This window comes from Solenopsis invicta, chromosome 4 (genome assembly GCF_016802725.1).
Source record: "Solenopsis invicta isolate M01_SB chromosome 4, UNIL_Sinv_3.0, whole genome shotgun sequence".
In the NCBI taxonomy this organism is placed as follows: domain Eukaryota; kingdom Metazoa; phylum Arthropoda; class Insecta; order Hymenoptera; family Formicidae; genus Solenopsis; species Solenopsis invicta.
This window is the reverse complement of record NC_052667.1, coordinates 7,422,668-7,450,665: the sequence shown is the minus strand read 5'-3', so window position 1 is coordinate 7,450,665 and position 27,998 is coordinate 7,422,668. Positions and strand designations below refer to the sequence as shown.

The 27,998-nt window shown below is 34.1% G+C and overlaps 2 protein-coding genes across 3 annotated transcripts; both read right to left on the bottom strand.

Annotated features, from left to right (window-relative positions):
- Positions 1-2: 2 nt before the first annotated feature.
- LOC105203437 lies at positions 3-6,322 on the bottom strand. Its single transcript, XM_039447964.1, has 8 exons — positions 6,043-6,322; positions 3,968-4,349; positions 3,012-3,279; positions 2,519-2,746; positions 1,351-1,532; positions 931-1,056; positions 325-436; positions 3-250 (listed from the first exon to the last, which is right to left on the bottom strand). The coding sequence occupies exons 1-8, from the start codon at positions 6,282-6,284 to the stop codon at positions 36-38; spliced, it is 1,755 nt and encodes a 584-aa protein (XP_039303898.1). The 5' UTR covers positions 6,285-6,322; the 3' UTR covers positions 3-35.
- On the bottom strand, positions 6,322-24,916 carry LOC105203423 (cytochrome P450 4g15). 2 transcript variants are annotated; one of them, XM_011172214.3, is made up of 8 exons: positions 24,761-24,916; positions 23,311-23,545; positions 21,109-21,306; positions 10,593-10,845; positions 9,353-9,569; positions 8,931-9,119; positions 8,617-8,854; positions 6,322-7,561 (listed from the first exon to the last, which is right to left on the bottom strand). In XM_011172214.3, the coding sequence occupies exons 2-8, from the start codon at positions 23,537-23,539 to the stop codon at positions 7,194-7,196; spliced, it is 1,692 nt and encodes a 563-aa protein (XP_011170516.1). In that variant the 5' UTR covers positions 23,540-23,545; positions 24,761-24,916; the 3' UTR covers positions 6,322-7,193. The 2 variants fall into 2 exon arrangements, with proteins under 2 accessions (XP_011170516.1, XP_039304166.1); XM_039448232.1 differs by lacking the exon at positions 24,761-24,916 and adding an exon at positions 24,637-24,655.
- Between the last annotated feature and the right edge of the window lie 3,082 nt (positions 24,917-27,998).

Genomic DNA, 27,998 nt, shown 5'->3' with positions numbered 1-27,998 from the left:
TTTGTAATGTAAATCAGACGCAGTAATCAGGATATTTAAGAATTGTAAGAGACTGATTCTTTTGTAGGATTCAATTTAATTTTTATTGACTGATTCAACATTATTCTACCAGCGTGTAGCTTCTTCTCTTCTTTTTCAGTCCAAAAAGCACTTCTGTGATTTTTCCACTCACAAATCGCCGTTATCGCTTTCGGATCGGCGTCTCCGCATTGCTGTACAAGATGGATATATTGATCGATGATTAGTTGTCCTGTTGAAAAGACGAAGGTATTTTAAATTTATTACACGATTACAGTTCGCGTTTTGAAGAATCGTATAAGTCACCTTTTGAGGCTCCGACAAGAACTCGTGCTTTATCAGCGTCATCATATAAATCGAGTTCGTTGTACAACTCGAAAGACTTTTCCAAATGGAAGGTCGCGATATCTGGCTTTCTCTAAAAAAATACAAGTTCGTTATTACGTTGTTAATTAATGATAAATTCATTCTACAAATTCGCACTATAATGAATTAATGCACATTGATGGCTGCTACATATATACAATATTTAAATACAGCGGCATAATTAACAATGAAATGCTACATTCTGTTAAGTAACGTGACAGTATGATCAACTATTTAATCGTTTGAAATATTTATTTACTTTTACATATAGCTTTGCTAATTTGATGTATAGCACTAATCTGGCGTAATGTAAAGGAGACCAAATTCGTTATAATCCAAATAAATGTTAATTTTATTAATATCACGACTCATTGTTCAAACATTGCTAAACACGTTCGCATGTTAAATATATTTAAATTGGATATATTTTGTACAACGTACGAATTCGAGGAAATGTAATAATTTTTACTCTCATTTCTATAATTCTTCAATAATCTTTTAATTTTTCCTTTTTTTTATGATCGCGATTCAATGTGACTTTCGTACCTTATTCAAAAAGTATTCACCACTGCAGTAGTGTGCCTGTGCGAGTTTTCTCGTAAGTCCGGACTCAACTGCATTTGTTATGAACAGGTGGAGATGCTTCTCCGTGTTCACGTCATCGTCTAATTCCTACAAACGCGAATCGCCCATAAGCATAGGCGTTTTTTTCGAGATCAAGATAGCATTATAAGCGCGCGCACGTGCGACAGTGAAATATATAGTAGATCGAAGGAGATTCGAGATTATTATTTATTTCCCTTTTACTTGTGCGTGCCATCTCTACACATCCATCATTTTACCGTGAAAGGAAAAAGATGAGTTCCATTTCACGCATCTCATTTATCCTTAATATTGTTCACAGAATATTAATCAAGAATAGATCATGCGCATCGTGCTTGAAAAGGAATGTATCCCAAATTGCACACATAACTTGTACGTAAGTGCCATCGCCATATGCGCGTTGCAGATCCCTTCCGGGTCCGAGATCCTCTTCGCCATCGCCAGGAACTTGGAGAAGTTCTGGAATGCGAGTTTTGCGTCGCCCGATCGTACCTGACTCATTCCCAGCTCGTATAAAACGTTCGCCATGTACTCGTTGTATCCAGCTACGGATGTGAAGACGACCGATGATATTACAAAAAAAAGGAGCTTTTTTTATAATTTCTGAATACTGAATTTCATTAAGAGACGAGCTGAGGTGATATAAATTAAACTTGCACGATCTTTAAAATGACGACTCACAATATGGGTATAATATAGATTCAAGACCGTGATTTATATACAACATATTAAATAGAAGAAGAGCCATAATGATCACAGCAAGATCTTGGTGTTAAAATATTTTGTGTTATATTAAATTGATTTTCAAATTCTGTGTGATAATACTGTTTTAATTCATTTCGAAAGCTGTGTTTGAAACCGAAAGTAACGGCGCACAGTTCGAATGAATTAGAAATTGTAGAGGAAAGAAGGATTGTGAAATACCATTTTTTTTTTTTTTTTACAATAACTCGGTAAATATTAACGCGACACAATTGGCATTCGTCAAAATAAATAAATACATATATGATTTATTGTGAAAAGCGGTTCTCAAAACTCTACTGAGAATCTGTCACTTTTTACTGTCATTGGCTAAATTTGTTTTTAAATTGTTACTATGATAATGTAACGAATAGTAAAGTATAAAATTATATAGTTTTTATAAAATATAATATAAATATAAAAAAATTAGTGACAGTAGAAGACAACACACCATTATAAATTAGCATTATACGTTTAATCATCTTTCGAATTCTAGCTGTACTACCGGTGAACTAGATTTGAGTTTTGTGGACAGACCGTTACATATTTAGATCTATATATTTTTTTTTTTAGTATTTTCTCAAATTTAATATTAAAAATTTTAATGTAACTTTTTTGCAATTGTACAATTAAGGAACACCATAATAAAATATATTTATTTTAAAACTGCATTAAAAAATGCTTTAACTTCATCTGGAATTTTAAATAAAATTCCCGGAAGACTCGGGAATTTTTTTACAAAAGAAGTAAACGATTTTTTTTTTATTTTTCTTTAGAAAAATCAGCTTACAGTCCGTCGCTCGTGCAAGAGCTTCGGTGTACGCTTCTACGGCGACATCCGGTTGATCGGGACCGACTTGTTGCGCATACATCAGCAGTGCTTTGTACAGAAGCACGTTGCATTCTCGAAAGATAATTTCTTCCTTCCGGCCGGTAATTTTCGACGCGTTCCACGATTTCCACTCAGACGCTTCACGAGCAATTTTTAAGTGACGCAATGATTCCACTATGTCCTGTACTGATCGCACCGCACGAACATAATTATGTATTAATTTATATTATTATATAATTAAAATTTTTACATCCAATTTTGAATAAGATACTTTAACTTGAATGAAACGCGTCTGATAAATATTTCATCAACAGCTTCGTATTGGTAACGATAGTAAATAATTATACGAAACATGCGACCTTAAATTGTAGGGAAAAAAATCAGCAGGTTAAGTCGTGACTTGCCAAGCTCGTTTGTCTATTAATTTGCGTATATAATATATCTCGCTAACTTTGCTCTAACAGGAATCGGCCGTACAAGTAGCGTGCAAAGGTGCTCGTCCGCTGGTCGTCACCCTCAATTAATTCAGCGTTCTCCACGGCGCTATGATAAAGCCGCTTCGCCACCCACCACCATTCCCAAGTTCTCGCTTGGAAGAACAACGCCAGATTTAGAAATCCTACGACCGTGGATTCATAATCTCCTATGTCCAGAAGAGAATTTTCATATAACATATATAGCCATTTATTTGCTTTATTTCGCACAATTATGAGCATGCTCTATTTCAAAGTATGATTACGCGTATACAGTTACGATTACGAAAATTATGCATAGAAGCTTTATTGTAGACAATTTCAAGAGCTTTATTTTGTGTGGCCGTTTAGTACAAGCGTGGAAAGTCTATAAAAAGTCTATAAGCCCCTTCCCCACCCAAGCATCTACTTTTCACGCAAAACTACTGAAAATGAAGAAAAAAACTTATTTTAAAACAGTTTTTCTACTATAACGACTAAAGTATTGAAGTTAGGTAATGGGTATATGACCTTTTTTATGAAGCTTATTACAAGCTTTGTTTTTTGTTTGGCACATTTTTTTATAAAATGAATATTTTCTGAAATAATTAAAAAAAAAAACTGTTTTTTCCCTAAGTATATCTCGAAAACTGTACGAGAGTCCCGATTAATTTATAAGGAAAAGTTGTCCAGGACCCTCTCCTTGATAACATATGTCAAGGTCAAGATCGTCGGAGGCTGCTCCTCTATAATGCACTTTTAGCGAGAATTTTTTATTGTGATATTCGTACACTTGCCTTCGTGCATCGCATTTCCGCCTCGAAGGTCGAAGTTCGACGATACAAAGGTCGAAATTATTATACATGAACGATTGTTAGACTCGATTACAACTCGACAAAGAACAATTGTCTTCGTTCATTATGAATAAACGTGACGAGAGAAATCGTTAGGTTTACTTCAATGTGATTTCACACGCACCAGCGTTTTTAACCCGTTCGACCGCGATTAAGCCATCCTTGAGACGCAACATCGCGTTCTTGTTGTCCTTTAAGCGTGGCTTGTCCCACGTTAAGGTATCAGGACCAGCCTTCCTACGAATTTCCTCGTCAAGCTCGAATAATTCCCTTAAAAAGCGGGCTGATTCTTCGAAGTTACCTTCCTCGAGCTCGTCAACGATCGCTTCGTGAAATGGTAAATGGAATCTACTTGCGGACGGATCAATGTCAATTACAAAAGGACGAATTTTGATGGCGTATTTATATTTCTTCGAAACGAACGAAGCGAAGAAGATAGGTAATGCGGCAATGTAATGAGGCGTCTCAAGAGACTTTGATTTACTGTTGAAGAAAGTAACAGAGGAGTATATCTATACACGGAAAAATATCAATTCTATTGCTAAGAAAAGCGCTCACTCAATTTACTCTTTTTTCTTCTCATAAATAATTATTTTTTACAAAGAACATTTTCTTGATAAGTATCTTAAAATGTACTTACCCCCCCCCCCCTTCTTATCACAAACTTTAAAAAACCAAATAAACGAACTTTTTATAACGGATGTCATTCTGTTAAAAAAAACTTTAATATTATATTCCAATATCTGGATGGAATGCGTTTCGATTTACTTGGTCCTCATCAGCCATCGGTTATAAAATGAATTACATTACAATAAAACTATTCGAAATTAATAATACATTAAAAGATATGAGCGCTATGTAAGACCATAATTGGTTTTCGCAGAAACTGTTTTAATATGACGATGCTGTATCGGAAGACTATTTTCTTCCTCTTAGACATACAACATGATTTGACTTGCAAGCATTCAATTCATTTTATATCATAATGTAATTCATTTTTAGCTGACGGTTGATGAGGATCAAATAAGTCAAAACGTTAATTGTTTGAAACACAATATTAAAGTTTTTAATAAATTGGTATCCTTTATAAAAATAGCTTATTTGATCTGGGTTCAGAATTTTATTTTTGTTAATAAGAACGACATTCTTATGAATATTGTAAAATTGACTAATATGGTATAAATTCAAAACTGAATTGTATATAACAAATTAAAATAGAAAACAGCCTAGACGGTCATGATGCTTGGTCTATTAAAGGAATTATTCGAGCTCGACGAGGAAATTCGTAGGGAGGCTGAAATAATGTTTCATGGACCTTGCTATGACCGTCTCGGCCTATCTCTATTTTAATTTGCATACAATTTGCGGTCTTGAATTTATCTCGTATTAGTTATCGTATCTTTGCACGTCAGCCTTACAGGACAATATTCTTCGAATATCACTTGTGAAAAATATTACCAAGTGCCTCGGTGATCGAATTAGCTAAGACACCTTCCCGGATAAATAAGGGATCCAGGTTCAACTCTGTTCGAGGTAATATTTTTCGCAACAAATTTTTCATTTTTTTGGCATGGAAGAATTTTAGAAATGCGAGTTAGCATCGGTATTATTGAATTTGATTTTTAATTTTAATTATGTTTTCTTTTTGAGAGCTATGTTTGAAACCGAAAGTAGCGGCGCGCAGTTCGATACGAATTGAAACATATGAAATATTATTTCAGCATCAAGACCTTATGTCTATCTCTATTTTAATTATAAAATTGCATCGAAGAGAAATCAGATCCAGGAAAATTAGTTTTTTAACTTAACATTCTTTATTGAAATAATAAATTACTTAGGATCCAGAATTTAATTCGATTATTTTGAATAAATTTGATATTTATAATAAACCTATGATAGATTTGCGGATATATGAACTTATGAATAAATACTTGAAATAAATAATATTTACTTAATTCAAATATATATTTTTCTCTGCATAGAAATTTATTTTAAGTAAATATTACTTGTTTCAAGTGTATAATAATAAAAGCGTTCTATGACTATTGTTAGAAAATATTCTTTACAAAGATAACCATTACTTGAAAGAATAAAGCTAAAATGGAGTAATTGTTTTTCTTAGCAGGAGAATGACATTTTTCTGTGTGTACTTTTATTTATTTAGAAATAAAGCAACCTTCTCACTTCTGAAGGCGTCAATATCGGGAGCATCGCCTTCAGCTCTTCCTTAACCTTCCCCATGTCTTTTGCCCTGGCTGTCGTGAGAGTTTTTACTGTCGTCCCTTTTGCAATTACGGACTCGACCTTCGGATGTCCGGAGATCTCCTTCTGCATCGGTCTCGCGAGCGTCGTTCTTGAGTCATGTCTTCGCATGTTCGCAAATCGACCGCCTCTCGTCTCCTCGCGTGTTCGATGCATCCCCTATTGTAATGCAGGGATCAGGAATAATTGGAGAGCAGATTTCGTGGCGCGAGAGACGCCGCATTTATTAAGCTAAATACACAGATATCTATCTAACAACTAGATCACTACCTTCGGCTGAATAGCTGTGTCCGGCAGGATATCCGGATTCGGCCATCTTACCCAACAAGAAAATGGCGTCTACGCGTAGATTAGGTTAGTGCGTATGTGTTTGACAGGTTTGACAACTGAACCGGTTGACCGCTGAGCACCGTTGAGCATATTAATTGTGATTATCGAGTTTTTTCGATATCGTGCCATAATGCCAAGCAAGAGCGGCATTGGAGCGGCCATTTTGTTGTAGGTAACATGACTGAAACCGGATATCCTTCCTGCCTCAATGCTGTCATATGTTAATGCGATCTAGTTTAGTATAGATATCTGTGGCTAAATATCAACGTAAGCGATAAGTGTGCGGTGTACGTCATACAACGACCACGGACCAGTAATATACAACATGAGCAAAAAGGTTGCAATGGTTTTTTTCCATCCATATGGGATCCATAAGGGCCTCTTCACCAATCTTCGTTAAGTTAATCAATGGGTTAGTCCATTGGAATTGACAAATGTTATTTCACATAACAGGCAATGCGATTAGTCAATTCCAATGGACCTTCCACCTGTCAGTTAGCTTAACCAAGATTGGTGAAAGAGGCTCTAGGGAAGAACCAATCGCTCGGTGATCAAACTGCATTCCGAAACATCGGAAAAAAAGGGTTACAATCTTTTTGCTCATGTCAACTGATGCAACACGAAAGCGTTTGTTTTGCGCGCGTGCACGCGAGGAGGAGAGACTCAAGATTTACGTCTCGCCTCCTCGTCGTCCTCTTCTACGCGACTACTAAGCGCAAGCGGAGGAACGCCGTTTTAGGCGGTGGCGGCGGCAGGCCGCTTCCTCGGCTCCAGTTTGATCATGAAGCCCTCCGCGCGCTTGAGGATGATGTCCGCCTGGAGTCTGAAGTCGGACTCTTTGATGTCCGACCTAATGCGGTAGTTCCTCATGATCGTCGACAAGATGATTTTCAGCTTCAGCATGGCGTATTTGCGACCCACGCAGGAACGCGGCCCGGCGGAGAACGGTACGAAGGCGTAATAATGTCGACTGGCGGTCTTCTCCGGCAAGAAATTATCGGGATTGAAGACCTCCGGATTCGGATAGATGTGCGGCTGTCGGTGCATCTTGAAGGTCGTCATTATCACCGTAGTCCCAGCTGGAATCGTATAATCTCCCGACACTGGAAATAGCAATCGTAAATTTTTAGAGCAAATTATTTAACCTAACCTAACCAAAGGAATCAAAGCAATAATTCGAGATCCCGAGACGTCCAAGGTATGTCGCGTTTATGTCATTGAAAGATTGGACGTCGCGTTTGGACATCTTATAATAAAAACATTTATTTACACATACATTTTGGGGTCCAGGGGACATCATTGATATGTCCGATTTTTTAACTTGTCCAAATTAAATTCTTTTAAATTTTAATTTTATATATTGAATAATATTTAAATGAGTTTATTTTACATACGGTTATTTTAATAATAGTTTTAAAATATGCTTTTACTGTTACACAATAGACGTCTGAAGAACAACCAAAGACGTATATTGTACATACATGGCAATACGTGGCATCATCGATAGATGGATGCGACAAAGTTGCATTTCTCGTCAATAAAATCTATATGGAATCAAATGGACGTCTATGCACGAAGAACGGGACGTCGTGTGAACGTCCATACGACATCAAATTGTTGCTTGGCTGCTAATGAACGCTTCATAAAATTACAATCTAGGAGTTGTGTAATATTCGCGTGACGTATGTATTATTTCTTCGAATATTAATCCCAGTAAACAGAAACGGATTAAAAATAGAAATCCTGTATTTTCGATTTTCATTTATTTATTTTGAATTCATTTGAATACACTAAAAGACAATTAAGTCATTTCAATCCTATGTCATGGAATCCTATAAAATGGATTACGTGACTTGCGAAAACTTCTTTTACATTGGAAAAATAGCAATTCCATTTCATGAATTAAAATGGGTTGTATGAGCTACATAACTCTTTTTTTAGATTGAAAAAATAGAAATCCTGTACTTTCGATTTTCAATCTCACTTTATGGATTAAAATGGATTCAAGGAATTTTTAAATTTTAATTGGATGGAAATGGATTCATGTGGTCATTGTCGAATCTAAATTCTTGATTTTTTTGAATCCATTTCAGTTTGCTGAGATGCAAAGCGTCAAAATTTAGGATCTCAAATTAGTTATATCCCTTCGAAAACTCACCAAGTTTCAAGTCATGTTTGATGTTACGCGCGATAACAGGCACGGGTGGGTACAAGCGAAGAGTCTCCATAAGACATCGCTCGAGATACTTCATCTCCAGCGTGTCCTGGAAGGTCGCGGGCCTGTCGCTGTCGCCGAAGATTTCATCAAGTTCCTGGATAACTTTTTCCTGAATATCCGGATGGCAGCCCATTATCGACAGGAAAAAGCTAGATGCAGCGGCGGTCGTGTCGTGTCCCTGAAAATGAGAAAAAAAAATACACTGCTTATTAAGAATCAATCCTCTCTCGAAGTACGTGGCCACGTCTACCCACCTCGAACATGATAGTGTCGACCTGTTCCTTAACTTCCTCGTCCGTCAGGACGGAACCGTTCTGACCGGCCTCCATCAACAGGTCGAGGAAAGCTTGTCTCTTCTTCTCGCCAACGTCATTGTCGTCCACATCGAGGTCGTCTTTCAGGCCGGCTGATTGACCGAAGGAAAGTCCCTCCACAGAGGTGGTCTAAGAATGATATATTACATGCCCAGTAAATGGAAATGAATTTATTTCGACACGTTCAAATTCGCGCTTCTGATTTTTCGAATATGAAAGCACGAGCTCGAATTAAAATGAATTTAAATAAAAATAAATTAGAATTTTCAATTTATTTGAATTCATTTTTATTTGTTGGGTGATAATGACGATCTATCACTCGATGCAACGCCTTAGAAAAAGTTTGAACGTTATCTAATTACTTCAACGGTCTTAACATTGCCAGTTTGCGTGGAATCATCGACAATGTTGCCCGTGCTGTTCTTGATCTCTTGCTTCTTGCGCGCGATGACCTTCTTCGTGAGTCCGTGGATGATTTCCAACAAACGGATCTGATCTTTTCCGTATTTCGTGAGGTTGAACAGCCAATCCGGTCTGAGCCAGATTGTCCTGTGACGCAGATGAAGAATGTCGCACATCCTAGAAGACGATTAGACAATAACGATACTCATCCTATATGTGCTCCAACACGAAAATATTCGAATATCTTAAGGAATATTGCATAATAATTTTGCTACGCGAAAATTCATCGATAATGTTGTCTCTTACAAATTTAAGTTCTAAGAGAAACAACACCCCGATTTTTTAAATCCAAAAGATATTTTTGCTAAGGAAAAGCCGGATCTAAGAACGTGTCTACCAGATTTATACGGAAAGAATAGTTTTATTGAAGTAATTAAAAATTTAGCTAAATACAGATCTGAAAATATCTTTGTTAAATCATCAAGATAATTACGAAGGATTCTCAGGCATTATGAGTAATGTTGCAAAAACTTTTTACATTCTATAGAATACTTAAGCTGGTGGCTGAATTGTTTTGATAGACGAACAAGATTATTTTCAGATCTGTGTCTACACAGTTGAAAAATTTGTGTTAATTTAACACAAGATATTGAAAACCAACACAAATATTTTGTACAAAATTAACAATTTGAAAAATGTAACACTTCGATACAATTTAGAAAAAATTATGAAATCACATTTCTTCAGTATAATAATAAACATTTATAATATGTTGTCACATTTTGTTCATTTATCAAGAAAATTTAAATTTCGTAACTGCATTATTCTGATGTTATTTGTTCACTTATCTATAATTTATCCATAATAATTATCCATAATATGATCCAATAAATTATATTATTTTGACACCAAGAAATGTTGAATATTAATTTAACAAAAAAATATTTAAATCACATAATCACATTGTATTAAAGTAACACTCGAGTATGTTAAAAATTCTAACAAAGACGTTTTTAAATACAAAATATTTTCCAACTGTGTAGCATGATTTTTAGATACGTTATCAAAATTTTTCTTCTCATGTAATTAAAATGATTAAGCGCGTTGATTTTGCAGATGAATAAGACAATTCCTGATATAACTTCTTTCTCCGTCTTGATTCCTAAATCAGAAATTCGGATACCAAATATGGATACTTGCTTCATAACAGCCATGGCATACTCGAAGCCACTTCGGTCTTGCGTGGACTTGGAGACACCCATAGCGGTCTCGAGGAGGATCTCAACGGTACATTCGGACATATAATCATGACAATCGAATTCCTTGTCACCTTCCTTACGCATCTTCTCCACCACCGCACGTGAATTAGCATTGAAAAGGTCGATGAAGGTCTTGAGCACGTTTAAGTGAAACGTCGGTGCGATCAATTTGCGATGGGCTCGCCATTTCGAACCTGCAACAAGTCATTTATCAGCGTTTCTTAAACTTCAACAGGATTAAATTTCTAATTCTTTTTATCGCGACCGAATTCGAAGACAATTGTTCTTCGTCTGTTCCGCGAAACGTCGAATTTGATCACGTTATTACATGTAACTGTCGCCATTGAGGTCATTGACATTCTTCAAAACGCTTTTAAAAAAGAATTCCATAGTAACATCTAATAAAATTTTGAATAACGTAAATACAGTTAGATAACAATGTAAAATAAAAACTGTCCTATTAATAACTTTTAGTTTTAATTGTATTACACTAGCAATAGTTATTACATTATTACGTACAGTAATGAAACTATTCGGGTGCACCATATTAAGAAAATTTAACAAATTTATCAACAATTATAGTCTATTGGAGAAAATTTTTTAATTTGAAAACACCTTGCAAGTAATACATTTTTATCAAAATTATCTTTTTGTTATTTGGAGCATAAAATAAACGCTCAATATTATGTGTTCAGACAATTACTTTCACGGCTGTTTGAAGTATGCGATTAGTTCAAATCCGAATCGAATCACAGTGTTTTCAAATCTGAAGGATTCGAATTCGGGAATAATTCGAATAAGTTGAATAATTCAAAAATCTTGGATTATCAATGATGCAATTTCGAATCGATAGCTTATTTCATTTCGTATAAATCTCTCATATAAATGTAAATAATGGGAACACAACTAGAAATTAGTAAAAAACTCACAATCAATAAAGAATTGTTTTCTTCTCTGGCTAGAGAAAAGTTTTTTTTACTCGCAAGTAAAAAAACATTTCTGGCCAGAGTATAAAACTAAACTTTTATTGAGTTTCTTACTCAAAGTTTCTAGCTTTTTTTTTCATCATTTACGTCTCTTCTCCCGTGCGACCAATCGTGTATCAACGCATATCAATTTTCGTGCATGATTACCGATTTTCAAAAAACCTTTATTGTTACTTTTAAATCTTATAAACTATTTAAAAATAATTTTAATCAAGCAATGAACTTTTGAAAGTCAAGCACAGTTAACAGTGCGCTAATACAGATATTTTAACGTGTATATTTCAAAGTATCATGTAACATGTTTTGGCTACCTTTTGAGTCATATTCAGACCGCTAAAAAAGTTAAAACCCTAGTCGAGGTAATATTTTTCGCAGTAATTTCTTTACAGGTTTTAGGGATTAGAAGAGGATAGTAGAGATGCATACAAGTATCAAATAAATAAATAATTAAATTGATTAGCAATTTAATTTCGTGATATTACATTCGAATTCTTCTTTAAAAGCTGGGTTTTCAGTATATGGCAAAATTGCGGTGTGCAGTTTAGAGGAATTTTGTAAATGTTTATAAAATTCACCTAGAAAAAAAATTATTGAGCACTAAGAACTGCTTTCGACCGGTAATGCCGGTATTTATTATTTCAATTTGTTAAAAAAAAATCATTCAAAAAATGTTGAGGCATCTTAATCGTTCTTTCACGGCATGTCGTCAAATGAGGGTCAATATGTCACTCTACCGGTTGAAGAACCGTACGACGAAACATTCAATTTATTTGAACCACTTAATGTCCCTGAGAGATTTGACGTCGTGCTGTAGTAATTAAAGCTTATTTTTTCCGTCGATCGCAATACAATGTTTAGTCATTATGATAAAATGTGTGATAAAAAACCAACTAATTTACATTAAAAAGGACATTTATATCGGTAACACCGATATTATTTTTATGATGTGTAGGGAAACCCGGGGCATAATGACGTCATGGGGTATAATGGGGCATAGTTGATAACTTTTCACAGAGATGCTACTATGTAATGAAATGTTATACAATAACTACTATTAGATGTATCTTATCCCCGAATAACGGGGCATAATGGGATTAGTGCACATTTTCAGTAAAGCAATAATTTTATCCTTTTAATCTATTTCTTTGCAATAAAACTTGTTTTTTCTTAAAATAGATATTCCAAGGAATATTTAGTAAAAAGATCAATGTGATTTATTTACTTTTAATATGTTTAAATCTAGTTTAAAATAATTATGCCCGTTATACCCCGGGTTCCCCTACTGACTTAAAACCTGAATGTTTCCTTATACGACTTTGACAATTGGTGAGAGTGATATATTTGACTAACTTAAAACTCAGAGTACGGTCAAGATAATGCTACAAATGTCTTGAAGCATCTTTTGATCGGTCAATTTGTAAAATTCTTTGCTTTGAATGGTTAATCAAATGATTCGAAGCATTTGTAGTATCTGATTGACCGTAGTCAGTCATAGAGTCGGAATATGTAATATATTTAAGAAATTGTTGGAGAATGATATCGTTGCGCGCTTTTTCTAGGGAGTTCTTGCCCTGCCTCTTCTACTCTGGGTCCGATATATTGTATTCGGTTACTATGATTCTCTGAATTATACTTATTTTGTGAACTGTCATCTCTAGCCTTGTGATTTCTGACCACAACCACTGCGAAGAGGATAAACCGAGAAATAGAATAAGGTAAAAACGCAATACTGATTTATTCAAAAATTCAAACAATTAAATTTGAGTAAACGACTCTCGAGACTTCACAAATAATAAATACGGAAAAATGAGAGTCCAGCGCGGTTAGTGTTGCTCAAGTTTAATTGTTTAAATTTACGTTAGCTGCAAAATGCGTCAAACTTTTTTCGATTTCATTTCTATGATTTTCGGTGTAGTTTCGCGGAAAATTATTCTCAATTTTTTTTGTTTTCCTTATCCTTATATAGCGTCCATTATACATTACTGTCTATACTTTAATTGTGGAAAAGGATTTTTAAATCTGTAAATGCAATTAAAAGAACGGCATGCCCGAAAATTAACGTTCGGTTGGTAAAAAAGGACGACTTTAGCATCACCTTAAGTCTATCCATCATTTTAACAAGAAAGGAAGTGTGTCAAGTGTGTGAACTTAGCCACTGTCTAATACAATTCAAATTCTTTGGTTATTGATGCAAACACGCATTTTAAGGCCAGCGTATAAAATTGTATTATTATAACACTGTAAAAAAACTTTAAGATCCATTAAAGTTGTAATATCGCTCGTTAATCGGCCTAATATTCATATTATTAATTTGTTGTTGAAATAAACGAGCTGCTCTGTTTGTTGTATCTTTCATATCTAAACTGTACTTTTTCAAATTTTAAACTAATTTCTATCATTCTTTCTATTTATTTTAGCCACTTGAATCAACGCAATCACATGTTTTCCATAAAGTCACGGATACATTTTCACTCTAAAATCCTTATTTTAATTGTTTCAGTGAATCGACTCCAGATTTTTTTTTATTAATTTCCGAATATACGTGAGACAATCTGTAAAATTTTTGTTACCCGTATACTATTAATAATTATTGAAATATCATGTAGTATTATGGGACATTACTATTAATTAAATTACTATTCACGCACGGAATCGTCAATAATTAATACTCAAGTTACTATAAAAATTGAATAATAACTATAGATATCTGAATAGCTCTTAATAATTCTTTTCCACGAACAAATTTTTAATATTTCAAAAATAAGCTATAAATCCCGAAATAAAAACATGGAATTTTGCTGATGTGGGCACTGGTACTCATGCGGTATCTTTTTTACAGTTTCTATATTGAAATAATTATTCGATAAGTTGATTGTAATTTTACTGTTAATCTAAAATTGGCATTACACTTGTTATAGATTTTTAGCACTACAATCTATATGCGGAAAGTTTATCTGCAATATTTTCTTTATATTTTAAATAAATATATAATTGTATAACTTTGAAAACACTGTATTTTTTAAATTAAAACCAATTTTTTAAATTTATTCTCTTATGGTGAATTATATTACTACCTTTATTCCTCTTCGACTTATTATGCAGTGCCGTTACATATTTATAAATAATATTTAATATAATAAACATAGATATCATAATTTTAAGTCTAGAATCTATTGAAGAACAATTTGATTAAAATATAACAAAAATATTAATTTAGTTAATATTTTAAATTGAAAACTTAACACTTATAATCATCAGACTGTTCTTCAATAGATTCTAGAATTAAAATTATAATATATTATATTGAATATTACTAATATTTTAATATTAAACTATTACAAAAATATTAATAATGTTAAAAAATTGTATAAAATGTAATTTAAATTATTTACAAAGTTATTGTATAAAACGTAACTGGATGGCTGTAATACTTTCACCTCTGATGTTTCTATCTTATTTTATCGCTTTTAACATCTTGCATATTTCAGTTTTTGTCCACTTAATACTATTGCGCTACAGTTTCTTTTACACATATTTTCAAACTTAACTTAAAGTAATAAAGATAAGAGTTAAAAAATGAAGTCAATTAATTTGAATTTAAATGCAATACTTAAATGCAAATCGATCGATTTCATTAATAACGGATCAGTGAATCTTTTCAGCTTTGAACACAAGTATGCATCGAATGGAAATGTATCACTGGCAAGGATTTTCACTTTCAATCGTGCTTTTCTTAGAGAAAAGTTATATTTGATAAATATATAGCATAAAATAAGCTCCCAATTGTATTCGAACAGTAAGTTTTGTATTCTGTAGATTTACAATATTAAAATTATAATTTCACACAACTATGATCCGATATTTGTGTTTTCGCACGAATGTTTGGACCGTAGTTGTGGAATAAAATATTAATAATTGTGTGAAATTACGGTATATAAAAAATAGTCTACCGTAAAACAAAATATAAAAATAAAAAATTATTGATAAAATATAAAAAGATCGTTGTGTTAAAAGAACGCGCGTGTTAGTAGAAATGGAAAAGTTAAGGATAAAAAGAAAAAAAAAAGAATTTCATAGAGATGCATTTAAATGCAAATGTAATGTAAATTTCTATCTCCCACCCCTGTCGTGTTCGGTGCCCCGTATTCGCTTACTTTCTACCGAACACGCGGAAGTAGGAAGAAAAATGAACGGAGAAGGAGCCGAGGAGTGTAAGAACGAGCAAAACAGTATGCGCGAGATACGCACAAAGAGGTAAAGACAGAGATCGTCGTAATTGTGCAACGAGATCTACGGATAGAGCGCGATGCGCGCACACGCGCGCGGGGAACGGAGAGCGGAGGCATGCAGAGAAAGCACCGCGAGCGCAAATTTCCTTCCTGTTCTGTGTCCCGCGGATTACTCGCGGACTGATTACATTTCACTCTCGCCTTCCTCTCACCACCGTTTCCCGCTCATGATCATTTCTCCGCTCTCCCTAAATGCAAGTACACGTGTCTCGTGCGACATATGCCGTTAGGCGACATAGGCGTCGATCTTCCGAAGTGTCGCTATGATCTACGACGATCGAGGGTTTCTGTACAGCAGTGGTTTTTAATCGTTTTAGTGACCCTTTAGATACCCCTTTCAATCGGAAAATATATTTCCGCGCCCTCTTGAAAAATAAGTTTTCTTAGGACACAAAAAATAAATTTATTGCAAGACAAATTATTGGAAAAATACAAAAATATACATATATGCACATTATGTAAAAAACATTTACATAAAACTATTTGAAAAAACATTTACATAAAATTATTTAGAAAAACATTTACAAAAAATTATTGAAAATTCAAAATTAGTGGCTACACTGTTGTTTTTCTTGTATTATAGTTTTGTTATATTTTTTTTTAGCGGTTAGATGGTTGTTAATATTAAGACGATCTCTCACACCTCCAGAAATGTTTTCCCGCACCTCCGGTTAAGAACCACTGTCGCACAGCATCGATTGTTGCAGAGAGTTGTTTCAAAAAGGTTTCAACTTTTCGCATTTCCTGTGCAACACTTTTGAAAAGTTTCTGCAACGTGTCATATAAAATGTTGCAATAGAAATGTTTCTGTCATGTGTAATAAAACTTGAAATTAACTTTTTAAAATTTTCAAATTGAGAAAATTTATAATATTTATAATATAATTTTTATTATAATTTTTTAATCCTTCGAATGTAATAATTTAAACATTATTCCTAGAGTATATATATTTTTAATTCAAAGTGACTTTGAGTGTTACCAAAACCTTTCAGAGATGTCTCAGAAATACTTCATTAGAAAAATGAAACGTTTCAGAAAACGTTTCTGAAATGTCTCTGCAACGTTTCAGAGACGTCTCTGAGATATCAAAATGTCCGCTTTTAAAATATTGCAGAAATATTGCTGAAATATTACTAAAATTTTTCTGAAATTTTTCTGAAATATTGCTATCGTAATCCTTTGTGTAAATGTGATAAATTTAAATAATACTTCTGAAATTAATCTTTCAAATTTAAAGTATATTTTGGATTTAAAGTATTTTAAAAATAATATTTAAATTAAGTATATTCAAAGAATTATGATCAGCAATATTTCAGAAAGTCTTTAGTAACCTTTCATCGATATTTCTACAACATTTCAAAAACGGACATTTTTATATCTCAGAGACGTCTCTGACATGTTGCAGAGACGTTTCTGAAACCTTTCTGAAACGTTTTATTTTTTCAGATATCTCTGAGACATCTCTGAAAAGTTTCGGTACTATGGAATTACGGCGTGACACTTTGCCAGTCTTCTGTGTCTTCCTCCTCCGTTACTTCGACAAAAAAAAAAAAAAATGGATTCCAACCTAATTTTTCCGACTCACGGAGAGACGTAAATTCTTAAATTCGTAAGAACGAGCGAAAAGAAGGGAAAAAAGAACCGGTTAAATTAGCGGTTTCGCACCCCACGAGAGATTAAGCGGAGCAAGAAAACCGGCAAATTAACCGGCAAGTTGTGTTTACTCGTAGTTTTTCTTTTCTATTTCACGTGTTACATCAGAATCCGGCGAATCCCGTTTTATCGTGTCACTATTGCGTCGCTCGTTGTTACGTAAAAGTTCACCACGGTATCTTAAAATCACCACGGATTGAGATAACGATTTGTCCAGCTTTCCTTCGAAACCGCGTCGCCTGCAGTTTCATGCGCGCTAGACGTAGATCATTAATGTACCCGAGTTCAAAAACAACGCACCCAAGTTTTCCAAAATTGTAAATTGAATATCATTTCTTTACCGTTTAAATAAAAAAAGTGCGTCGCTTGTAGTCGCTGAATTTCTTTGTCTCTTAAATTATTTAAACAGAATGAGACATTAATTCGCGACGAAAAGCGTTTTGCATTTCTTCGTTCGAACGGTCCTTGCTCTCTCATTTCACCCGAATTGCGAAACCCGATTGCGCGCGAGATCTAAACAGTCTCGCGGGTAATTACGATATAATTTACCGTTACGCAACCCAGCTGTGTTACCGTAAAACAAACTCGCGCGAGGTGATCTATAGGAAAATGGGAAGAGGAAGGAGGATAAAAAAAAAAGGCGAGTGTTGCGCTGACGCCTTTGCCGCGGCGGATGTCGCGACGAGGCGCGCGAATTAGGCGAGGCGGTAGCATACGCGTTACGTGTACATGCATACGCTGCGCTGTTACGCCTCGATGAGAGAGTTTCGTTAACGAGAAAAAGGACCTTCTATCGAGAAAGTCTGCCAATAAAAGTCGCCGCGTAAGCCTACGATCGTTGTCGCTAACGTAGAGCATACGCGCGCGCGCGCGCATCCTATGTTAGGCACGTTTTGCCATTGCAGCTCGACTTTAATTTCGGTTTAACTTGCTTTCTATCTTTTTCTTAAGGTAGAAAGCAAATTAAACCGAATTCGTAGAACTAGAGGCAGATGGAGAGTAATTCTTAAGTTGAGCTGCATTAGATGAAAACGATTTCATTTTATGGTCTTTTACGCATTATTTATGGTGATGGTGGATTTCTATTCGAACTTCCTCGGAATGCGTAGTTTAGTACATTTAATATCTTAAGAAGCGCTCGCAGATCAATAAAATTGGTAGCTCCCATTAAAAGAGCTGGATAAAAATTGAAATAGATTCACTAGAAGTGCTCATTTAAAGACCGCAAATTTACAAAAAAAAAATGTATTTATATTTTGATATGTCAGGGGATATTTTCTAATTTTGATTGCTTATTAATAGTACAAAATAAATAATACTGAAATATTAGATATAACTCGATTTCTATAAATCCTTTTTAAAATAAATTCACGTGTCGTTGGCTGTCTGGTTTGGCAAGAAAAACGAGTTACATTTGCATATCTATGAAATACGTGCTGTTTAGTTTGGTCTTGCTATTTTCTATTTTGCATTAAATAGAAAATAGTAAATAAAAACGATAGACATATCATTTCAAGTAAACAAATATATAAATGTTAAATACTTTTGCTTTTCTATATTTTTGTTACTCAAAATACTTATTTCAAATATTTTTTATAGATACGTCCTTTAAATAAATATTTCTTGTATTATTTTTATCATTTTTTTTTCTATTTCAACTATTTTCCTCAGCATTGCTCGAAAAATGCGAAAAGTCCGAACAAAAGAAGAGCGATAATAGAATAAAAGAAAAAAAGAAAATTATAGATAGCTTGAGTTTGGTCTGAAAATTTACTTAGGATAAATTAAACTTGAACAATGAAAATTAATAGCACTTAAATGAATGTTCCATTGATCTAGCAAATGACAATGGATTCGTGTAATAATTGCCGAATCTAAAATCTCTTGATTTTAAATTCGGCAATTACTTTTTTAAATTCATTTGAATCCATTAAAATTCAAGCATTCTTTGAATCCATTTTAAACTATGAAATGAGATTAAACTGAAGTGATTCCTATTTTTCAATTTAAAAGAAATTTTTAAACAGTGTTACACGAAGTTACACGATCCATTTTAATCCGCGACATAGACGCAAAATGACATAATTGCTGTACTTTAATGTAAAATGCATTTAAATAGATTACAAATTTTCAATCTAAATTTAAATTAATTTCCGTTTAGCCGGAAGCTTCATTATAGAATTGTTATCTAACACGTACAAACACATTAATATAATATAGAAAAATATATATTTCTTTTTCTATATTATTCTATAATATATTTTGTGACACACGTTTATTTTATATACGTGTCTGTGTGTATATATTATATATTCCAAAATTATGGGGCAAAAGTTTCCGAACGAGAACAAGCGGTATCAGGAGACACCGTTCTGGACTTTAATTCTTAAAAACGTGCGTATAATTTTCGTATACAAAAGTTATTCGCATGTTTTTTATGAAAAAGGCCTCTAAATATAAATAGATCAAAAAAAAAAGTAAAGGTATCGTTATAAAACCTGTTGCCTTTCGTATGTAGATCAACGAAAACTGCCACTCGCCAGTCAAGTCGTAATTTTGCATTTTTTTTTTAAATTATATTACGAAAAAATGGTTTTTCAAAAACACGTTAGTATATTAAAATAATGAATACGAAATTACCTGTCGAAAGCAGTTCTTGGCGCTCGATAATTTTTTCCAGATCAATTTATAAATATTTACAAGACTCCTCCAAACTGCGCGCCGCAATTTTGTACGATTTGAAATTATTGAAAAAGAATCCTAACGCAATATCACGAAATTAAATTGCTAATCAATCTAATTATTTATTTAATGCTTGTATGCATCTTTACTCCCCCCCCCTCTCCTAGTCTCTAAAAAACTGTAAAGAAATTATTGCGAAAAATATTAACCTCGACCGAGTGTCTCAGCCAGTTCGAGGCACTTGGTAATATTTATCGCAATAATCGATGATGTTATTACATGAGCGTCATTCACAACCGACGCGTGTATACAATACAAAACAAATCCCACGTTAATATTATATACATTTGTGCATTTACTACTTAAACTGACGTATTTCACTTACAATCTCTCAATCTTACAACTCCAACAAATATTTGTGAATTAAATTATGTAACACAGGACGTGGCCTGCGTACGTGCAATCACGCTAGACTAAATTATCAAGTAATTTATTTGAATTTGACTAATTAAACCGTATATCGACTATCAATCCGCGAAAAGATCATAGTGGGAAGTACACACACTTCCGCGTGAAGATAATATGCATTTTTCGCTTAATAAAACGTTTTTTTTCTTCCTAACAAAACCACAACGCTCGTAATGAAAAATTACGGAAGCTGTGAAGTATGTTTAACGGAGAAATGGAATGGCGATTAACTTTCATTTAATCGCATCGCGCGCCTTAATGATAGCTAATTATAGTTTAATGATGATTGTTAGTTTGAAGATTCCTACGTATCGAGACGGAAATTTCGCCGCGAATGACGCGAGTCACTGGGTGGTAGCGAGGAATAGATGATACGCACCGGTGGAGATGAGCAGACCGTTTCCGAGCCAGGGTTGGAAGAACCGGTATTCGGAGGATTTGTCGATATAAACGTGGCTGGATAGGATGACCTCGACGTCGCGTGGGTCCATGAGGAAAACCAGCAGCTTCGGTCCGAGCCAGAGCTTGATGATCTGATCGTATTCTAAGGACTTTCTGTACAAGTTACGAAACGTGGCTGCAACAGAGAGAGACACAGAGGGTGCGTGATCGGCTCGATTGGACATTACGTGAATATGTGGGTAAACTATAATCACGCGTGGCGCAAAATCCACTCGGTTATCTAATACAAATGTGATAATAGGTAATGATGATGACATGAAAGATACAGCAAACACATGGCGTAATCGTCAAATTACTCCGAATCCAGTCTCGAAGTTGCGACAAATGTCGGAATGATTGGCGTGATCTGGAACTGCCGCGATCTAAGTTACTCTTGTTCACGAGAAGAGCTTTCTTTATTATTAAGAATTTTTTATAATATGAATGAGAAATTCTTTTAAAAATTTAATCAGCAGAATTGTAAAGCTGTTTAAATTTGACGCAGATAGTTTTAAGATAGATAGCAACATGTCTATATTAGTGCTAGTAAGCGTGTCGCGCGCAATTAGAACATGCGTTGCTATCAGAATTGTAGCAACTGAGGCCTTTGCCAACATTTGCCTCCGCGATATGACAATTTTGGATTGCAACGTGTTGGCGATTCATACTATGGTCTGAAATTATCATCATCAAAATGTGTGGTATTACGTTGCCATAATAATTTCTAAAATCACACAATATTGTTGACAATGTTAGGTAAAACCTAAACACTTGATAGTGAAACTTAGCACATTGTGGGAATATTGCGCAACAATCCTTGGCATTATCCTTGGTAAAAATTTTTCTCGGAATTTTTCAAATAATTTTGTTCAAAATATCTGTATCATTATATACCTTTCTTAGATTTTGTATACGAATTGGAACATTTTTCTAAAAATACTCAGAAAGAAACTAAAAAAAAATCTACATCTTTTCCCAGAATTTTTCATATATTTTCATTAATTATGAAATAGTCTGAGATTTCTAAGATTTTTTATTCTATAATTTCTGATAAAATGTTACAAAATCTAAGAAAGTTCAAAGTATTTTTCAAAAATTATGGGATGAGAAATCTCAGAATATTTTAGAATTCACATGTATGAAAAATTCCAAGAGAAGACGTAGACTTTCTGAGTATTTCTGAATATTTCTGAAAAATGCTCCAATTCGTACAAGGATTATGAGAAAAATTTTCACCAAAGATGAATTGAAAATTTTGCAATAATTGCGTTAAAATAACGCAGTAATTTTGCCAAAATAAAACTTCTAAATAATATTTGTCAAAAATTAAACAAATCTAAGTTCAAGTTATAAATACTTTGCAATTAATTTCAAAAACCGTTTGATTCTTTATTTAAAATATTATCATGCTGAATATGTAATATTTTATGCTGCAATATTTCTACATTATAATTTAAGAATAATTATGAATTTTGATAAACATGTATATGGATCAATTATATTTCTAAATGTTTTACACATAACATTAACAGTTAAAATATTCTTTTTTCCAATCATTAAACACTTTCCTTCTAAATTTAATTTTGCGGATATACCATTAAAATAATTGTATCGTTATAGTTTTGCCGAAATACTATTTCACAATTAATTGCACAAACAGTTACCAATATTTCTACATCTATTTTTTGTAAGTACATCTACGTAATAGCAAGTTATAATTTTTATACAAGATTTTATATCATTTAGTAAATATTGTCCTGGAGGCATAAAATACATTAGTATTAAATACGATATAACATTTCAGCGAATTGCAGAACCATCGCAAAGTTGCCGCAACATTACTGGAATGTTTTTACTTGTAATAAAAATTTTGATGCTGCTATTTTTTGCCAGCTCTGCTAAACTGCTGGAAAGACATACATACATATATTGTTGTCTGTGTGTTACTTCAATATTCAATATATTCAAAATTGTCAAATCAAATTTACATATATCGATCTGACATATTGAGATTTAACATAGATAGGCGGACAAGATTAAAGGATTGATTTAAAATATTGGATTAAACGATTCGAAGTAGAATATTGATTTTATGTACGTATGTCTACCATCATTGTGTTTTTATTTGTTATTGCCTTACTGTCCGAACTTCCTATCAGCAGTAGCATGTTTCCAATTAACGGCAGACCGTCTGGACCTGGTATTTTTTCCGCCAGCTCGAGCATGTGACGGCGTGAAATCCTGAAGTAGATGTAGTACAGAACCAAAACCGGTATTAAGAGAGACAGGAAAATGGTAGATGCCGATAGACCAGTAGATGTCGCGGCGGCGACGGACCCAGTTATCATTTCCGGTTCTGCCACCGACATGATTGCCTTAAAAAAAAAGGTGTATTCGATCAAATCGCTGTTTCTGACGATTTCTAGAGCGCGAAATGAAAGAGAATCAGAAACGCGTAGTAGAACAGTTAATTAAAAACAGTAATCAATTTTCCTAATAGACGCATAATGCAAATACTATATAATGGCATCATAAAAATTTCGCAATAATTGTGCTAAGATGATGTGCATAATGCAGCTCTTTCGTCGAAACCCAATCAAAAAACAATGTTTTTTTAAATGTTTTTTTAAATATTTAAAAAACGTCGTAATAAAGAATAAATATTTAAAAAACATTCAAAAAACATTGTCTGCCGATTGGGAAATTTCTAAATTTCTAATATTTATCAAAGTTAAACAAATTCAATTGTGAGCTATAAATATTTTACAATTATTTAAAAAACCGTTTGACTGTTTATTTAAAATTTTGCTGATATGTAATATTTCTTCGTTATAATTTTGCAATAATATTAGAAATAATATAATTGTGCATTTCTTAATCACGTACATTGATTAATTATAACTTCAACTGTTTTATACGTAATACAGATAAAATATATTTCAAATATATCACTGATAATGTATAAATATTTAAACATCTAAATATTATAAATATATGATTCGCCATATCGTTATAACTTTGCCAAAATTTCGAAATTAATTACGCAAACAGTTATTAACATTTCGTAAAAGGTCAACACTTTTATATTTATTTTTGTAAATATATGTGCATTATTGCAGATTATAATTTTCATGAAAAGGATCTTATCATATTTAATAAACGGGAAGTTCAAGTCCCCCCTTAACTTTGTGCGAGGTTGCGTTTTAAAGATTCTTAAGACAATTTCGAGATATGAAATTGACGGGGAAAAAAACGACGCTTCGAACAGAAATCACATTCTTAACTTTCCCAAGATTCGACGACGAACTTTGCACGCCCGAGAGCCTTATTTCAAAATTCATTACAATCCCTTAATTCCGGCAATCGCCTCAATCGTATCTTTTGTTAGACGGATTTACTGTGTTAAGACACTAAAATCTTAAACATTGACCAAGAAAACGCGGTACAACCGTTCCCACTGTATTACCACAGGCACGGAAAGAATTTTGTTGGGAGTCTTCTTAATCCAACGGTCGGATGGTACTACGAATGCTGGAAAACTGGCTCCTTTCCGGTTTCTCCCCCTTTATATATAAATATATAACACCCACCTATAGATATATGTCGAATACACGCTCGAATCTTTTCAATGAACCTGCATCGAACTGATCTGCCTGGCAATCCGCGATCCTTTATAAGCGGTACATCCGACCACCACCACCGACGCCAAGCAGTGCGCTACTAAATAAACCGCCGTCGACGTTTGAACATGAATCTTTTATCCCTAACTTTTATCCCTGCGCTTTTTGCTCGGTCATCTTGTAGTGTTAATTAAAATACGTTTGTTTAATAATTATAGACTTTGCTCCATCAATGAATTTATAATAGCATAAAATGGAATATTTCTCGGTCATTGAACGGTCAAGAAAATTTGCATGTAAAAATGGAAATTGTCATCATCTCGTCAAGGCGTCGTTTTATTCAACAGTAAAAAATTTTGCCGATTCAGTCACTATCGAATCGCAATCACGGCTTGACGCTTTCGTTCACCACGTGATGATTTCTGTTCGAATCGAGATAAAGAATCTTGATACATTTTTGTTCACCGAGTAAATTCAGTTTACTCATTTCATTTCTTTTCTTAGCGCGCTAAAAATAATAATAAATAAAAATTGCAATTGGAAAACGATAAATATGCATTGATGCATGGACTTGGCGAATGTAATTCAGTCGAAGCAAAACGTCTATACGTGGATCGTTTCTCTATAAGCATTTGCCAAATAAAAACATTTCAACGATTTCTTAAACTACTATAAGATACAGGTTCGTTTATGAAAAGAATATTAGAAGAAAACTAGTTGGGATAAAAGATATCTGAGCCAAATAAGATCCACCTAACTTATTTTATGTTTTATAAATTCTATTTATAAAGATAGTGAAATAAACTAAGTGAGAATAAAATATTTATTTCAATCGCTCACACGAGCATCTTGTGTTGGCTCTCACGGCATTAATTGTATCCTGATTTACCTCTTCAGAGCTTTTCCTATTTTAATTTTGAAAAATAATGTTTAGTTCCATTGTTACTTTCAATTTATTTTTTATTCTGGCCTTATTAAAAATACAAGCATTTAATAAATTATGACTTTATTTTATGGTTGATAATCGTACCGACGTTACACAAGCCTGATTATCAACCATCGCATGCGGAATGAAGTCACAATTTTATACTGAGGATAATCCAAACCAGAGGATCGAAACGTCTGTAATAACAATTACTTGCTAATACATTAATGCGGCATGAAAATTCAGTTTATATATTTTAATAATTTAATTTATTTTAATTTAATTTATTTTGCAACAGGCATGTATATTACACAAATGGTTAGGCGCCAGCATTGCTGCTATTAGGCCTACCGGTAAATGAAGCAATCAAACGTACAGTAATATTAAAGACGCTTACATTATTAACAATTACACAAGAAGATCAGTACAAGATACAAAGTAATTACAGAGTAACTACAACACTACACGCACTAAATCAACGAACAGCATTACTTCAAATAAATTCTATTAAAATAGCGAAAGTTGAGATCAAAGAGAATTAGACAAAATAAAGGTAGTGTTAGTGTGGAGCAAAAAGAAGGTAATGAAGAAGAGGATTAGATAGATGAAGGCAATATATTGAAATATTTGGAAGCGGAATAGGAAAAAGCAGCTTTAAATTTGAACGGAGTGATAAATAAGAAAGAATAGAGAATCATGGTAACAGGTAACTCGCTTCGCTCAGATTTTGGCGAGAGACGCGACCGCGCCTCTTGATCAGGAATGTCATTTAAGTGAAGTTTGAAGATCAGCTGAAGGAGGCCCCGTAAGTATAAGGGGATGTTAGAACGGAGAAGACGATAAACGAGACGGCATAGATAGACCAAAAAATGTCGGATATTCAGCCAGCCAAAACTCGAGAACAACGGGGATATGTGATCATATTTCCTCGTGCAGTACGACAAACGAAGATAGGAATTCTGAGTGAGCCGCGGGCAGCGGTATTGCGTCGTGATTTCGTCTTTGAGATTTCGAGTGGCGCGAAGAATCGCGCCTGGCGGCCATTTAAGAAATACAGTTTAATCATTGCCGCTTCCCGTCCCGAAACCAATTGTACGCGCTCTCCTGCGTTTGGCGAACGTAGGAAAAGTACGTTACAAAATTTGGCCAAATTTGCGACCGCACTCACAAGCGTGGTGCAATCACGTTAATTGCTCGTGACGATAGTTAGATAGGAAAGCTGTTCGTAAAGTCGCTCACACCAAATGCACGAAATTAGACGATTGGGCTATTGGGCGTCAGACACGAGCGAGGGTGCCACTCTTAGATCAAGACGTTACCGATCTCCAAATTCCTGTAAAAAAAAAAATGCGAAATCACGACGCAATACCGCGGCCCGCGGCTCGCTCAGCATATGGCAGAAGGGCGCGGTTCTTAATATTATGGGGAGGAAGGGGAGAGGGAAAGGGACGGTAGTGGGGTCCCGTCCATACGTCAGATGCGGTTAAGCAATTGAGCGGTTGAGCCAATGTAAAAATGTAGATTGTGTCAGCGTAAGAACAATTGTGATACAAGAAGTTCTTGCAGAGTAGGGAGGACGTAACAGTAGGGATAAAAAAGATGAAGTCGAAACAGAGCCGAACAACATTTTGCGTCGACATGAACATTGAAGGATCAGGAGGAGTCGAAGTAAACACCGAGAATCTTGACAGATGACGAATGAGGAATCAATGCATCGTTCAGATATATATTAAAAGTAGAAGACGAGATAACAAGGAAGAAAAGTCAGCCGTGAGTTGCGAGAATTTGAAAGGATTCAGGAATAAGAAGTTCCATACCCATACAGCGCAGAACATTGTAGCTATGTTGCAATGTTGCGACCTGCAATGTAATATTGCAGAGATATTGTAGAAACATTGCGATGTTGAATATTGAAGTGTGAATATTTTTTTCAATATTGAATCTACGCCCATACAGCACAAAACTTGCAACAATATTGTTACAACGTTGCAGCAATGTTGCAACAATATTTCTGCAGCCTTTCGTGCTGTATGGGCGTTGATTTTTTTATATTAGATATTAGACATTGCTGCAATGTCTCATTAATATTGTATCAATATTTCACAATGTTGCTGCAATATTCGCAATCCTGCGATTAAATACTGCTGAGATGTTGATACAATATTAGTGTGTTGTATGGGATAATGTCCAATTAGCTAGAATTTGTAGCTCATAATTAATAGCTACAGCAGTCAAAGTGGCGTCGGCCAAAGAGAAGAATCTGAGGAGACTACGTCATCGGCA